The sequence below is a fragment of the Lepidothrix coronata genome, unplaced genomic scaffold (assembly GCF_001604755.1).
Source record: "Lepidothrix coronata isolate B3197 unplaced genomic scaffold, Lepidothrix_coronata-1.0 Scaffold0, whole genome shotgun sequence".
Lineage (NCBI taxonomy): Eukaryota > Metazoa > Chordata > Aves > Passeriformes > Pipridae > Lepidothrix > Lepidothrix coronata.
Genome location: NW_016690180.1, coordinates 18,321,789 through 18,338,313, shown reverse-complemented (window position 1 = coordinate 18,338,313; position 16,525 = coordinate 18,321,789). Strand labels below are relative to the sequence as shown.

General features: G+C 38.7%; 2 protein-coding genes and 1 long non-coding RNA gene across 8 annotated transcripts in view; 2 read left to right on the top strand and 1 right to left on the bottom strand.

Annotated features, from left to right (window-relative positions):
• Nucleotides 1-1,289: 1,289 nt before the first annotated feature.
• On the top strand, nt 1,290-3,414 carry MED28 (mediator complex subunit 28). The gene is made up of 4 exons (XM_017832336.1): nt 1,290-1,442; nt 1,535-1,601; nt 2,528-2,640; nt 3,077-3,414. Exons 1-4 carry the CDS (start codon nt 1,290-1,292, stop codon nt 3,272-3,274), a joined length of 531 nt encoding a protein of 176 aa, XP_017687825.1. The 3' UTR covers nt 3,275-3,414.
• Nucleotides 3,415-4,530: 1,116 nt separating this feature from the next.
• Nucleotides 4,531-16,525, bottom strand: part of FAM184B (family with sequence similarity 184 member B) — a 41,191-nt gene continuing 29,196 nt past the window's right edge. The window contains exons 4-12 of one of the 5 annotated variants that reach the window (XM_017831925.1): nt 15,764-15,976; nt 14,359-14,512; nt 13,047-13,159; nt 12,444-12,628; nt 9,317-9,361; nt 7,817-7,934; nt 7,530-7,634; nt 6,658-6,863; nt 4,869-5,168 (exon numbers count right to left, since the gene is read on the bottom strand). In XM_017831925.1, the coding sequence (XP_017687414.1) occupies nt 5,078-5,168; nt 6,658-6,863; nt 7,530-7,634; nt 7,817-7,934; nt 9,317-9,361; nt 12,444-12,628; nt 13,047-13,159; nt 14,359-14,512; nt 15,764-15,976 (1,230 nt within the window). In that variant the 3' untranslated portion in view covers nt 4,869-5,077. Of the gene's footprint in view, nt 5,169-6,657; nt 6,864-7,529; nt 7,635-7,816; nt 7,935-9,316; nt 9,464-12,443; nt 12,629-13,046; nt 13,160-14,358; nt 14,513-15,763; nt 15,977-16,525 lie in introns of all 5 variants that reach the window. The other 4 variants (XM_017831755.1, XM_017831840.1, XM_017832083.1 and 1 more) reach the window with 4 other exon arrangements.
• Nucleotides 4,883-6,290, top strand: LOC108505997. 2 transcript variants are annotated; one of them, XR_001877660.1, is made up of 3 exons: nt 4,883-4,932; nt 5,247-5,692; nt 5,808-6,290. It is a non-coding gene; the product is annotated as an uncharacterized LOC108505997 (long non-coding RNA). The 2 variants fall into 2 exon arrangements; XR_001877651.1 differs by having other exon boundaries at nt 5,247-6,290.

Here is a 16,525-nt window from a genome sequence, read left to right as displayed (position 1 = left end):
AACTCTGGGTGATGTGAAAGGTAGCTCTGCAAAGTTGTTCATAAAAATGCCATTTTGCCATTTTTCCTTAGAAAAATTAAACCTGCTCTTGGTGTGTATTGAGGCAGAAATGATGTTGCATCAGACATTTTAGGCTGTTGCAATTAGCATGATTAGCATGACTTCAGCACAGAATTATATAGTTAGTTCTAAACATGTCAGCAAGAGTGTGTCTTGTAACTGTTTTTCAAAAAAATTAATGAATGCAAGTTAGTGTTTCATGGTGGTTTTTATGGGAACCTGCCCCCATCTCACATACTTTTTATCATCTTATTGCTTCCCCCCTTTCCTGGTGTGAGACTGTTGGGTTCCCAGCAGGTTCCCAGAATCAGTTCAAACATCAAACAGGCTTGACACTTAAAATCATGGGGTGATGTTTTCTTGACAATTTGGGGGATTCAGGCCTGGAGGGTGGGAGGTTGTTTTGATTTAGGGTGTTTTTTCAGGTTTTTTTGTTAAACAGTGGTCTGTAACAAGTAACAGTAAGTGGAGGAGGAGGGTCTTGCTGGGAAGGATGGTTTTGCTGTCTCTGCTCTCTTTGTTACTAGGAAGGTAAGCAGTATCCTGGGGTCTGCTGGGAAAAGTGTGGCCACCAGGTCAAGGGAGGTGATCTTCACTCTCTACTCAGCCCTAGTGAGGCCACATCTGGAGTACTGTGTCCAGTTCTGGGCTCCTCAGTACAAGAAAGACAAGGAGCTACTGGAGAGGGTCCAGCAGAGGCCACAAAGATGATGAGGGATCTGGAGCATCTCTTATGAGGGGAGACTGTGGGAGCTGGGCCCGTTTAGTCTGGAGAAGACTGAGAGGGGATCTCATTAATGCATATAAACATCTCAAAAGCGGATGCCAAGAGGATGGAGCCAGGCTCTTTCCAGTTGTACCTGGCGACAGGATGAGGAGTAATGGACATAAACTAAAACACAAAAAGTGTCACCTCAACATTAAGAAGAACTTCTTTACGCTGAGAGTGGCAGGGCACTGGAACAGGCTGCCCAGGGAGGTTGTGGAATCTCCCTCTCTGGAGACACTCGAAACCGGCCTGGACGCGTTCTTGTGTCACCTGCTCTAGGTGTCCCTTCCTTGGCAGAGGGCTTAGACTGAATGATCTCCAGAGGTCCCTTCCAACCCTGACGACTCAGTGATGAACACGAGCGGGTTCCCCCCGCCGGGGCTGCCCCGGTGCCCGGGGCGGGTCGCTCCGCGGGCGGGGCAGCGCCGGGCCCGCCCCCGCCGCATGCGCCGCTGCCGCCATGGCGGGCGCGCTGGGCGGCATGTTCGGCTCCCAGGCCCCGGGGCCGCCTCCGCCGCCGGGGCCGCCCGGCCCGCCCGGCCTTATCCCGCCGCCCGCGGGGCCGCGCAACCCCAACAACACGCTGGTGGACGAGCTGGAAGCGTCCTTTGAGGTGAGCGGGGGGAGCCGCGGGCGGGCGGGCGGGCGCTGCCCTCCCGGCGCCGCCCCCCTGCGCGCTGAGCACGGTGCTTCTCTGTCCCGCAGGCCTGCTTCGCCTCGCTGGTGAGCCAGGACTACGTGAACGGCACGGACCAGGAGGAGATCCGCACCGGTGAGCCCCGGGGGGGGAGCTGAGGGTCGCCCCTTCCCCGGTAGAACGCTGCTCACAGCAGTGGGAGGAAAGGAACCCACCGGGAAGGGAAGGAGCGGGGTCTGGTGGGGAGGTCCGAGTGCCGGCTGGCTCCGGGGGTCGTGTGGGGTTAGACTGACGGACAGTGAAGTGCATGGTTCCAAATGCAGGGAGCTCGGGTGATACATTGAGAAGCTGTATGGAGCAGTAACAGAAGATGGGAAGGGACGGCCCAGGCTGCTCCGTAGCGTTGCTTTAAGGCTTGACTGATACACCTTCGTGGAGGCGGAATAAATACTGAACTGGTGTGAACAGAAATTGGAAAGTGGCCTTGACTGCTTGGAAGTGTGCTTGTCCCTGAAAATTTTTTGAAGCTTGACTCTTAAGTGCTGTGTCGAAAACGGCATAAATACTTATGAAAACTCCTTTCTGGATGTTGGATCATATTCGTATGCTGGGATGGAACAGCTTTCATTACTAAATCAGCAGTGTGTGATACAGGAATTCTTCTCAATATGCTCATATTTGAGAACCCTACATTGAGCTTGTTGCTTGAGCATGCAGAAATGTTTTCTTTATTCAACCAAGTTCCATGAATTATTTTATTATTCCTTGTTATTGTCAGACATGTAATAAAACTTGGAAGTGTTGTTGTCTTGCAGTTTTAAAAGAAGTTCTGAAAGTTTGCAGAGCAGTGTCTTATATGGAGACTTAATGCACATCCTGGTTTTATAAATATGTCATTAATAAATATATTTTACAAATAAGTCATTTTAGATATTCTGAAGATTTTCTTTCTAGTAAGTACTGTAAAAAGTGTTTTTAATAGCATGCAGACCACTACTATTATCAGCCTGATATCTTATTTTTTTTGAATCTGTTCTTTCTATTTTGCTATATATGTTTAGGTGTCGATCAGTGTATCCAAAAGTTTCTGGATGTTGCAAGACAAACTGAATGCTTTTTTCTACAAAAAAGACTGCAGCTATCAGTTCAGAAACCAGAACAAGTAATTAAAGAGGTATGTTTAAATTAATTCACCTGTCTTGTGCTAGATGAGATAAACTGTGCACGTCAGTCACCTTGTTCACATTAATTTTGGGTTTCTCAACATGATGCTGTACCTTAAGTTGGTAGAACTTGACTTCTAACGTAACTCTCACTGTGATCCTGGAGAAGGTGGATGCCTGCTGCTCTGTGGAGTATTGGAACACAGCTGGTAGTTTCATTGGAAGAGACAAACCAGTTAGTCAGATTTTGTTGGCAGCAGTGATCTCTGAAATATGGGATTTAGGGGAATGGCACTAGTGCATTCGCAGTTTCATTGGACACTTTTCCGTTATTCCACTATAAGATCAGCTTGAAAACTCAAGCTAAAAAAATTAGATGCTCTTTATATGAGGTGATTGCTCATATGAATACCATCTATTTACTAATATGCTTTTTTTCATCCATAGGATGTTTCAGAATTAAGAAATGAATTGCAGAGAAAAGAAGCATTAATTCAGAAGCATTTGAGTAAACTGCGACACTGGCAACAGGTCCTGGAAGACATCAGTGTACAGCACAAAAAGCCTGCAGAAATGCCTCAAGGTCCCTTAGCTTACCTGGAACAAGCCTCTGCGAATATTCCTGCTCCAATGAAGCAAACATAATCTTCAGTTTTACATAGCTCAGTATTTTCAACGGTGCAAAGCAGTGGTGTTCTTGCTTTGTATGCTTTTTGTATAATGTAATTTGTACTACAAATAGTTAAGATAAGCCAAATAAATTATCTTCTTTTTTTTTCCCAAAAGTATGAACTGGTTTTATATTTCAATGGAAAATATTCAGAGTTGCTGTTCACGATGCTTTCTGGTAGATGTGTGTCTCCTAGAATGCATCCTGTTCCTTCTAGAGAGGGTGGCCCTAGTTTTCCCTCTGTCTTTGCTGGTATGATGAAAATACTTGCAAAGATTAGTGTTTGATTTTACTGGAAGATTTGAATGTTTTGTGATCCAGTAATTATCCACGAGGACCACTGTAGAAACACCCTTAGATTTGACTGTACTTTTTTGAAGTGAATTGTCATTCTTCACCAGACTTTTGTTCAGCTCACAGAAGGGGTCTTGGGATATACAAATTTGGTTATTATAGAATGATCTGCTCATAGATACCAAGGCACTCAGTGTTACTTACTGCACACTGTTTTATCTTCTTAATTACATATATAAAAAGTGTCTTTTTGTCAAATCTAATGCCAAAGTCACTTTCCAAATCAAGCAGTTCCTTTTGGAGAAAATGCTAGATAGCAGGGATGAAAAGTATTAGCCTGTAGAAGCATTCTGCCCTTTTTGCTACCTTTTCACCACCAGTGAGGTGCAGCAGCTCTTTTGTATTAATTATTTGCATCTGTTGGAACAGCTCTTCCTGGCTGTTGGAGAGAGGATGAGGTTAGGCTGGAGGTACACCTCGCTCACGGAAAATTTCTAACATAGCTGGGCCCCGCTGGTCAAAATTAAACGGGGATTCAAACCGTACAGCAACTGAAGAGGAGCTATCCTATCTTAAACACCAGGCTGCTGGTTGCACAGTTCCCTCCCTGCCTTCCACAGTTACTGATGAGTTAATTACCTGAGGGTTAATTTCTTTATAGGTGTCTTTCCTCCCAGCAGTGAGTTAGCATGGTCTAATAAATGTAGTCATTCCTCCACTTTACATTTAGGTGGGCATAAAAGGTACATGTGCACAGTTCCCATCCCTCTGGAACTCAGTGTATCAATCTGACTCACACTTCAGCATAACAGCAGTCTTTTGTAAAACACAGAAATGGATCATTTACAAGCTTTAATGTTCATACTTACACATCATCCTACTTTATCAGGCTGATACATGTATTGAAATGCAATAGGGGTATTGCAATGCTGACTATACAAAACAGTTTATTAAGCAAACCCGAAACTATTTCTAAACCAGCCTCCTATAAACATGCTATTCTTGAAGGTATACTGCATGCTGTACAGCTTAAGATTAGTTTAACAAAAACCATTAAAAACTTTAAAATTATCACATCATTATATGCATAAATTACTTTAAACAGCTGATGAATCAAATGTATAAATGTACAGAAGTAAGACCTTTCTTCAGCTGGTACCAGATTGATAGGATGTATCAGAGTCCAAATTGCATATTTAATGAAATGGTGGAGTGGTAGAGTCTCTTGATTATAAAAAGTCTTATAACAGTATTTTTGCTTTTTCTTCATTTTTTACAGAGGTTTTTAAAAAAATGCATTTTTTTGAAATCCATGCCTGTAACTCCATAGTTAATAGATGTAAGAGTGCAGGTGTTCCTAATCATTTACTTAGAAATTACTTTTATTATTTTCTTTCCTCAAATCATATATTGGATTATCATTCCCTGAAAGAAAACAGGAATGGCTTTTCTAGTGATTCTGAGAAATATGGAAATAGTTTGCTTTAAAATGAAAAATACTTAGTAAACCATTCTTGATGCTGAGGGTCTTGTTTTTGGTCATCTTTGGTTTGTGGTGGTTCACTGCCATGTGCCCTGTACAAACAAATAAGCATTAGCATGACTTGCCTACTTACTTACAATCTCATTAATATGTAATACTTCTTTTCCCAGAAAAAATCCTGATCCTATGCATGGTGCTGTGCTCACATGAATGGATAAGGCCAAAAGGTGCCAGCTACAAAGCACTAGTGGGATCTGTGCTAGTCAGGTAACTCGAACAGTTGCCTGGTCGTAACACGCAGAGCTAAACAGCTATGGAGAAATGTTTGAACATAATTCTTAACTTGACATTTTGAAAAATAAAAGGATGCTTCAAGGATAAGAAGTCTTGAAAATCAGAGAATGGCAGCTGCAATTCACTCTTCAAAATATGACATATGACATGTATTAAAAATGTTGGGTAAAAGTTTTATTTGACACTGAAAGATTAATTTGAACATTAACTGGCATTTATAATCAACTCTATTACATTGTCTCTTTTCCATCATTCAGGATTTTTTTTAACAAATGACAGCAAATAAGACTTGACTGATGATTGACTGACCTAAAAGATTTAAGTAAGTAGCAGCCAAGCTACCCTCAGTCTCCTTGTGCGTTTGTTTCCCTTTAAAACAGAAATCTGATTTGCCTTGGCAGTCATCTGGCATGACACAGCACGTTTTTATCTTTTAGATGTGGGAATTGCCAAACTGGATCCAACCCTGAGTCCCAGGTTATTGTTTTTGTTGGCAGTCAGCACCATCTGCCCTCAAGTAAAGAACTCTAGCACATAATATACAGGATAAATAATCTCCACCAGGAGATAGGTGAGAAAGCTGGATTTGGTCCTGAAACATAGTGGTAGGGTTTGTTGGTTTTTTTTTGTTGTGTTTTTGGGTTTTTTTGGGGTTTTTTTTATATTTATCATTATAACTGTATGTTAGCTACATGTATTTTTAATTATTTCTTGAAGAGAGAGTTCAGCTATGTTTATAAAATACCAAACATCGTTCAAATAACTCCTAAATTTGAAGAATGCAAGTTCTTCAGAGAGAATACATGAAACGAAGTTTTTACTTAAGTGTCTGCTAATCAATTTTTAAGTCTCTAAACTCTTTGTGAAATGATTAGCCTAGATTCATTGAAATACCTCCTAAAATAAAAATATGTCATCTACATCTACCAAGTGCAAGGTGAAGAAACAAAAATAAGAGAGAAGACACATCCTTATTAGAACCACTGGTAGATGCTCAAGGTTTTAAACAGCCATATTCACTATTAGCTGCATTCTTAGTTAAGTACTTGCAACTCTTCTTGTTTTTTAGCACCAGAAGGGGTTGCAAGTGTAAACTCTGCTGGGCAGGGATTATAGCCTACACCTGCAGTAAAGTTCTAAGTCTGTCTGCAGAGAACTGAACACACGGAGTTCACTGCACTGCAGAAACCCCACATTGTTGTGTATTTCCAAATGTATAATGACTTTGATTTGCCTACAAGATTCTGAACATACATTCATTTATTGTCTTAGAAAATGGATAAATACCTTGTGGCAGCACTGCTGTCTGAGGACTGTGCTGATGGAGAGCCCACCCTGAGGCAGCCAGGACTCCGGTCTAAGCTTGTAGATTTTGTTATTTGAGGAGCACTTCTTTTTGATCTCGAGTCACAGCTCAAAAAGCTCTTTGCATAGGAAGCTAAATTCGGAACACTGACAACACGACTGGGCACCTCAAGTGTTTTCTTCTTCTGCTTTTTATTGTAACAGAAAACTTCATTACATACACAGTTTTTTCAATTTATACTATAAAACCTCAACAATACCTCATTCCTAGATGTCTTGTGAGGAACCCTCAGATAGGAAGGGTCCTGTCTTTTTCTGTAGGCATTTAGATTCTGACAGTATGCTGTGAGGATCCATGGATTTGGTCCCATCTAATTAAAACAACTTGTGTATTCGATCTTGGGGTTTTAGACAGATCAAGGTGCTTTCCACCAACTTGACCTCCCCTCTTTTAATGGCTATTTATAGACAGTATCATGCAGAGGGGCTGGAATGGCAAAGAGCAAATACCGAGCAACCCAAGCAGATTCATAATTTTCCTTAATGCATGCAATATCCCAATTAGCAACTCCCAAATCTGCAAACAATGGCTGTGCTTATTGCAGTGGAAGACTCATGCCTTTGGAGTTTTAGTGTTTTACATCTGCTTAAAAACCTGTATTCATGTTGCACCTATACTTCTACTGAATTTATGTTACACTCAACACCTGACTAAGTTGGCTTACTGGAAAGAATTCTACTGAATAACATTATCATAAAAAATTAATAGCACTTTTACTGTCCTGATCACCTGTATGATTCAAATAGTAACAAAACTTCATGATTTGTGATTTTAATTGCATTGCCCATCTTACCTTGATGGAAGGAGTCAAGCCTGCTGTATTGGGGTTGAAAGAAAATGACCGATTCCTGGAGGATTCAGTGTTGGCTGAAAGTGAATGCTGACATTTTCTTCCTTCCTGAGGGGAAAGAAAGTTACATGTATAGAAACGTATTTGTTGGAAGCTGATAGGGAAACACACATTTGTCAAAGTATTCCAGAACACAAAGAAGCAACCAGTCTGAAGCAATGTGCGAAACACTGAATAGAGCCTTTCAATAGATTCCAAAATACATAACTGCATATAAAAGGCAGTCTTACCACCAGCTGCTTGATGATTTCTTCTCTCTCATTTAATTTGTCTTGCAGACAGTTTACAAGGTGTGTACCTTCTGACCTGGACTCCCATTTTCTTGACTTTTCTTCTAACTCTTTAAGTCTGTACCAAAGAAAATGCAGACTGGAAAAAAACTTCCTCAGATCAGGTTCAAGAGATACCTGGGCTGTACTCTGCCTTAAATTCCAAACCTAAAATACAGGGGCATAACCAGGCCTTTCTGATAAAACATCCTTTTTTTTTAAAAAAAATAGGCATCTATACATGGTTATCTTGTGGAATTCCAAAATAAATTGCCACCAGAGTTAATCCACAACATCTGTCTGCATAAAATCCAGCCCCTGGTGTAAAATAAGAAGCTTGCACATCGCATGGCTAGTCTAGTTTCCTAAAGAAAAAAATCTGCGTCACAGTATCTATACATACCTGTATTAATCTATTTGTTCTCTTTTCTGACCCAGTAACTTTAGAATCCTCAGAAATACTCAATTCCTATAACTTTCATGAAGAGAAGCTTGGATATACATGCTGCTTTAATGAACTCTCTAAGTCAAAACCTGTAGTCTGAGTTCAGCTTTTTAAATTCCTTAATCAGGGGAAAAGATTCAAATGCAAATTACACATTCTTAGATATGGTGTGGGAACATGCATTTGATTGACTCATGAGAACACAAATCATTCTTTCAATCAGCCAAGTGCATGAATTTTGCTGTTTGAGAAACTGAGTTCTATGAAGTTCACCTGCCATAACCAGGACCCATACTGAGCAATGTATTACAGAATACAAACAACCTTTTTCTTGTTTATTTTTTTTTTGTGGGGGGGGTAAGTATTTTTTAGAGGACCACCTTTGGACCGTATCATGTCAGAGTTTAAATAAAAAGATAAATCTTAACATCTGAAAGGTTTGAGGCCTGCTTACATGCAAGGTCTCTCTTCTGGTCCTCTGCTGCACAGTTGAGATAAGGGAAAAGGATATATAATCAAAGGGGATAATTCTAAGTGGCCTCTCCTGTACAATCTGAAGCACCACAACTTAACTCCACAGGGGGCTGCAAAGTGCATTTATTTATATGAGTTAGTGGGGGCTGTCCTGGGAAATTTTCAATGGAGTAAGAATGATCAAGAGCTTCTTAACCTCAAAGATGCTGCTCTGCTGAACAAAATTAAGTACAAGATCATGGATCAAGGCCTCTGGTATTATCTGTGACAAAGATTATTTTACACTTCATAAAATTGCTAGATACTACATGCAAGTTTTAATTTAGCATTGTAAAACTTTATGTATAGTGCTTTAGATTAACCAATATTCAGAATTTATTATAATGGCTTTGGGTCTTTTTGGTTTGCAAAGGAAATACACTTGTATTTCAATCCTTACAATACTCTATGTATGGTTAATACAAAAATTATACATACTAAGAACCATAAATTCAAACAGAACTCACTGCCCATATGAGCCGCAGTTCATTTAAATTACTTACGCAGTTTCTAAGGAGAAAATCTTTGCTAGAAGATGTGCCTGAGTGCTGCTGAAATCAGATAATATGTTTTCAATTTCCTTCCGGTGATCTTGTTTCAGTATGTCCAGTTCTTTTTTATGCTTGATACTGAGGTCTTCTACCAGTAGCCTTCCATTGGTATTAAAATATGTCTGAATTATCATGTTTCAATACTAGTTTATTTTCATTGATCAAAGCATGCAGTTTTGAGGTCTTTTATTGACTGCAAAGGTAGTTAACTGGGCACAGAGCTGGCTTCTCCCTACTGATTTGACTTTGACATTTTGGTAGCAATCTGAGCAGAACCATCCTAACGCTGACGAAGAGGAAAATTTTTTGAAAAGTACGTGACCTTCACCCTTCAGGAAATGGAATATTCCATATAATGATGCTATTGATATTCTGTCTAGGGTTACTTTGTGCACTAATCTTAATGATAAAACATGACAATAAAATACCTCACTCACATTAAGCAAAATTATGTTGAAATCTCTGGGATTTTAACATGAGGCTCTGATGATTTATTTTACCACATCATGGCATCAGAACATTTAATACTGCATACCATCATCCTAAAACTGTTTTAAAAAAAAAATAATTGAAAACTAAAAAATGCCTAACGTTTTTTCAAGCCTAACCAGAACATTGCTTTCTAATACCAACTCCAAAAGCAATAGACATCTTCTGAAGAATCATACTTAGTTTGTTGTCTTTTGTTTGCTAATGCTTTGTTAAACCTTGGAGAAACTTTTTCATTAACTCAATGGAGAGTCCATGATCTATGGTTTACTGATTAAAATAGAGATGCTCAACTCAGCAGATTAACAATTGTAATTTTCACAACAGATATTCAGTTTAAATTTTTTTTCCCCTTTTTTTTTAATGTACTCCCAAACCTGTTTCACTTGTTTCTGAAAGGCTTCAGGAAAGGCCAAAACGCCCACAAAAGGTTTATGCCTTGGAATTAGAGCACAGCCATGCAAGTGACTGGCATAAGATAAGAAGCAGAAGAATAAGGGTAAAAAAGGGAGCAAAATCCCTGAAATAGATCTTTAGGGGTAGAATAAAAGTTCTCTTTCAGAATAGCCATTTTGGAAATTGTCCACTCTTCCCATAAAAATACCTTTGCTCTCATCCTAATCCTTGCAAAAGCTTGCCATACGGGAGGTGGAATTCACACAATTCAAGAGAATGGAAATGTGAATTATTACTTCCAGCAGATTACTGATTTCACTTACTTGGCAACAGTAGAACTAGTAATTTTAAATAATTTGTTAAAAAATTTGTCACATACAAATAACAAGCCACTATCAGTTTTAAAATCAGAAAAAACTATATGGCATAAGACAGGGTCAGTGTTGTTAAAGTAAAAATAGCACTTATTTATATGCAGTCACCAACTTAACTATTCCCTTACACAAACTATTAGTCCTGCAAAAGCAAAACAAGAGCTGCAAGTTAATGTTCCGGGTCTTCCATGGGTTAATTTTAGAGCAGCCTATAGCAGGTGCCTGTGTCCACTTCAGCTCTCTGGTCCTACCTCCTGTTATCTGAAGGATTTCTGCTTACATAATTTCCATTAATGCTTCCTTCTCAAATGCTTACTGTAGTGGAGCTAGACCATTTATTCCCTGTAAAGCAAATCCTCCAGCGGTAGCATCTGAGGCCCTTTAGACCTCATCACTGACACGTGAATAATTCTTCTCTTCATGAACAGAGGCTATAAATTCCTTCAAGGTAGCTGGAGGGCACTGATGAAACACTCTGGTTTGCAGTTCTTTCTGTTGATCTTGCTTCAAAAGCTTGAAATGAAATTCACTTTGAAGTAACTCTCAAAAGAGTGCAAGGGCAAAAAAAAAAGTTTCTCATTCTTTGAATATCTGCTGACTGGTAGACAGGAATGGAATTACTCTGACCACTCTGACAGTCTGCAGAGAGACATTCTGTCCACTGAGTGCTTTTCCCTAGACTATATGGGTCATAATTTTAAAGATTCTTTTAAGGGCATACTTTTCAGAAATCCTTTTATTTATACAACTTGTGCAGTTAGGAGCATACATTCTACATCATTGCAAATATGAATTGAAAGGTACCCACACACTATATCCCTCTGCCAAGAGAATGTGTTAAGTATGTTCATCCAGAAATTTCCAAGTATTCAAAACCATAAAAATGCAGTGGGCAGTGAACTCAGTCTTGTCTCCCATGTAAACTACACCAGGGGAGGTATAGGTTGGACATTAGGAAGAACTTCTTCACAGAAAGGATGATTAGACGTTGGAATGGACTGTCCAGGGAGGTGGTGGAGTCACCACCCCTGGAGGCACTTAGTGTCATGGTCTAGTTGACAAGGTGGTCATAGGTTGGACTCAGTGATCTCAGAGGTCTCTTCTAACCTAATTGATTCTGTCATTCTGTGATTGTGCACTTTTTCTGTACATAAATGGGAGGACTGCTTTTACTGCAATGCACCATGTGTGCCGAGCCTGTGGCTACACTAAGAAGATGTGGTCCACCTTCTACGAGACTACAAGTCATCTTGCCCCTCCTGTGCCCTGACAGTATCTCACAGCTCCAGGCTTCCATCAGCCCAGAGATGCTGTCAGTGTCCACTGTCACTGCCCTTATTCCCTCAGTGCAAAGCTGACTGCTACAACCAAAGCAAACTCTCATGGAGTATACACAGCATTCCCGAGTGTCCCCTTTGGAGTTAACATTGGTTTCAGCTACGGAGAGTATGTATAAAAACTTGATATTTATTCTCAGAGACTTCCCTATTTTTTTAATAGTTCTTGGGTGAGTTTAGGATTTGTTTATGTCTTCCAGTGCCTTTCTAAGGATGACATTATGCAGATTTTCTCAGGTTGCTCCTTTGGGGATACACTAGACATATTTTTCTGAGACATATAATGAGCAATTAGTTCAAATGCTTCTAGTATGGCTGGAGGGACATGTGAAATGAACTACTGCTTTTACAAAACTCCTAGCCTCTAAAATTAGTACTTTAGAAAGGAAAGATTCTGACATGCATTGCACTTAGAACACCTCTGATGCTGACATTATTATTGAATCTCTAGATAGCATTGTGAAGTTTGAATTTAAGGCAAACCTTCTGTGCTGTTTATCTCTATCCTGAAGCTGTGCAGCTTCTTGCTTCTGCGACTCCAGCTCAGCACTGAGTAGCTCCATTGTGTCCTTCAAAAGTAAATTCTCTTTCTTGAGTTCAGAAATTTCACTCTGACATTTTTCCAGTTCATCATGAAGAGATCTGATCTGGCTTTGGCTACTTCCTTCCTAAGAAAAAGGCCACATTTATTTATTCACAGACTCTTATTTTTTAATGTTAAGATCTTGCTAGAATTGTGTGCATTGAATTTTTGTGATCTGATTTATCAATTATATGTGCCATGATGTGTGCAAGACAAAACCTGTGATCAAAACTTCTTGAATATACTTAGTCTCCATAGAATTTATTTTACTGTAACATTCATTTACTTCTGTTGTAGATTCTGATCTTTAAATGGAAAAAAAAAGCCTGCCCATAGGGGGAAAATTATAAACAATGCTATCATTTAAAGTGAGAAATAAGGGAAGGAAACACATTCAATTTCTGTAAGAGACTGCACACTTTTATTATCCCTAAAGAGACAAATGTGATACTATTGCTTTTGCTAAAAACAACATGGCAATGAAGTAGGAACTGGTCTCTTGCCTGTTGCTTCTTCAGTGTCCTCACACTCCTCAGCTCCATTTGTAGTTCTTCTATTTGTTTCTTGAGGTTAGTGCATGATGTTTGTTGCTCAGAGAGTTCCATCCTTAGAGATCCTAGTAACAATCAGACAGACAATCATTTGGGCAGTCAGAGGAGAGCCGGATGGGAAAGGTAGACATAGGCAATGTAGATGAAAACATTGATCTATTACATTTTGCTTTGTTCTTCAACTCCTTCCCCATTAGGCATAATGGCCTTCTATTACTAGAGAGGTAACTCAGTTGAGCAATAGTAAGATGATATGGAGCTAGAGTAACAATGATTCCATGTCAGAATCAGAGAGGCAATTCTGTGGCAGTTGTATTGCAGACTACAATTGTAGTTGTATTGCAGACTACACTGTAATTGCTTCTTCTCATCTTGAACTTTATTGGAGCACCCCTGAGCTTCCCTGTTAAGTCCACTGGTGTTTTATAGAGGATCATAAGACAGACTGAGGAGAGCTCTGGTTGTGTTAAAGAAGTAAAACACTTATGTAAGCTCACCTGTCATGTACTGCAACTTTTGTGTATATTGGGTACAAGTTTTGGGACGGATCAAGTACAAGGAGAAAAGTTTTTCTCTCTCTCTATGGTCTCCCTACAATTATTCTTGAAGAAGAACAGAATTGGTCTATTGAACACACAAACCTTAGAGAGCAAGAAATCTTTCTAGGAAATTTGAATTTCTAAAAAAAAAAAAAAAAAACAAGCAAGAAGAGAATCCAGTTTGAACTTAAAATACTTTCAAATTATTCTTAAATTAAAAAACCTTTTATAGATGAGCTTTAATAACATGAGATTAAACGTGGAGATATTACACATCTTCCTAATGCAGTGTTGTGTTTAGTTCTGAACAATTTAGGGCACTTTTGAAACTGACTAAACAATACATAGGGAACAACTGATCTCCATTGCCAGACTCAACAGAGCAGACTTCAACAACATAGAATAATTCTTGTTCTCATAGGAAAAAAAAGAGGAAATTCATACACACTAACTACATTTTTCTGATTTAATATACCTGATAATGCATACTTGAATGTTGTACACCAGACCACACTCTCAGCAACATTCTGCTGCTGACAGTTGAGGGCCAAGTTAACAAAGAATATTGACTGTATTGCTGAAATTTCAGGGTATGAAAAAGGAGATTCACAAAGACCTGAGTTTTCCCAGAAGATGGGAAAGAAAATGAATAGGATCAAAGTCAGTGCTTCTCAGCATATATTTAATCAAGCAGTAGGAGCTGTGCATGACATGAGACACTATACCTAGCAACAGGGTTTGCTGCTTCTGTATCTGCTCAAGTTCATCTTGTAATTCTTTCTTTGCTTTCTCTTCCAAGGTTTGTATTTCCAGCCTATGAGACTGATGTTGGATCTTGAAAGTCTCATTAAATTCCTTTTTCAAACGTTCTTCTGCCTCCTGTAAGCAAAAGTCCCCCCCCAAAACAAAGCAGTTGGAGCCTATTTATCAGCTTGTTGTTTTACTTGTAATGCCAGGATGAATCTGGCCTTCCACTGTACAACTTTTATTTTTATCACCACTTTACAAGACAGTTTATCAATGAAAGCATAAAAATGAGCCAAATTTAAAATTTAAGACTTAATATAAACAAGATAAATTATCAAGATATCACCTCTTAGATTTGGTGTACATGATGAAATAATAACACTGACATCTTTGCACTATTTGACATTAGAAAGATGTTTTATTATCTAACATACAAAGCCCCCAGATTTGACCTGTTTTTCATTACTTATCACAGTGTATCAGATAAAGTCTTCTATCTTCCCTTGTATCATTCTTGGCTAAAACTTCCACTGTCATTAGAAGTACTGCTGTCATGCTGTAAATGATGGAGGGAGCAGTTGCCCTGCAGTGGCTCTGAAAGCAAAATCCTGTCCTCAGTTTCACTCTTACCAACTTACTGCCTTCAGCTTGGTTTTGTTTAAACTGGAATTTTATTCTGAATATATAAACAAGATATTAAATTCTTCTTAGGGTGGTTTTATTACCAATGTTTTATAAGGTTCTCTAAGCTGTGTGAATCAACAGGGACATCTGAACTCCATGTCACAATCAGATTTACATTTTAAAATTGATTTTTTCTCAAACAGCAAAAGTCTTTAGAACATTAGTATATTGTATTAACATTTTATCACTGAAATAAATCCACTCAAACCTTTAAAAGCTTTGGTTATCCACTTACTGAATTGATTGAAGGTATATAAGGCAATACACATCATTATACATGTCTATTATGCTTTTGAAGTATTTATGTGTAAATTAATAATGGATGAAAAATAATAAAACTGAGTGCTATTATTAATATACTTAGGAATTCCTTTGTAGTTCTGAAGCAGCAGCACAGATAAAGGTGCTTGTATTCATTATAGCCTAACTGTAGAGTATTTTATTTTATGAAGCATTAATTCTCACTGTGGTCCAAGTTAAAAAGTTAAAATTATTTTAAAACCCCCATACAAATAACCCAGTCTGATGATGATGAAGTTCCAAAATCACAGAATAATTCATTACGTGCAACAATAGCAACCCATCACTAAGCTGGAGATAACTGAGTTTTAATAATCAGCTGTCATTAAAATGGTTTATGCCATAAATATATATATATTTACATTAGTATGTAGTAAACTACTACATACTACTACTGACCTTTAGTTCCTGATTTTTGCTTTTCTCCAACATTTTTAAGACTTTTTGATGTGATGCCTCCAACTGCAGTTTAACATTTTGGTTTTCTTTAATGGTGTTTTGAAGATCCTGCAAAAGCTTCTCTTTTTCTTTGTTGGACTGCAGATTATGTTTCTTCAGCGACTCCTTGAAATTATTTGCTTGTTGGTCTAATATTTGCTTCAGCTGAGCTACCTTCCAGAAAAGTAAGTCAGCAGAGTTGGATTAATGGCTGCATTCACAACAGAGAGGAATTACATAAAATTGAACATATTTTGTGAACACGAAAACTGAACTTGAACAGTGAAAACTTTACGAACATGAAAAAATAGAAAGATGCGCATTTTGTGCAAGGAACTGTTTTTTCAGTGAAGAATAACAACCTTTTTGTATATACTGTCTGTTGCTTATCAAGTATTTTTTAAAAATTATTTCTTTTCAAATCACCTCCACTTCATACATGCAATCCATAGTTCAACTTGCACAATTATTATGTCACAAACTTGGAGGCAGGCCTAAGACTGTGCTTCGTGCTGTCCTGGAGATGTAACACTGCAGAATCCATTTACATAAAGCAGTAGATTAGAACCAATGGAAACAAGAATTCTGCACATCAAGCTTCAGATTTATCTTTTCTACTATCTTAATTACTAAACACAGTAGATGTGTATAATGGCTGACGGAAAAGTAACAAAAAAATACCCATCTGTAAGAATAAATTAGTGGGGCTTGTTTTGGTGGGGA

Bases quoted from the DNA above. Each gene is read 5' to 3' on its own strand.
- MED28 (XM_017832336.1), top strand. From the start codon at position 1,290: ATGGCGGGCGCGCTGGGCGGCATGTTCGGCTCCCAGGCCCCGGGGCCG. The intron at 1,602-2,527 runs GTGAGCCCCGGG...ATATATGTTTAG, and splicing joins CCAGGAGGAGATCCGCACCG to GTGTCGATCAGTGTATCCAA. The intron at 2,641-3,076 runs GTATGTTTAAAT...TTTCATCCATAG, and splicing joins CAGAACAAGTAATTAAAGAG to GATGTTTCAGAATTAAGAAA.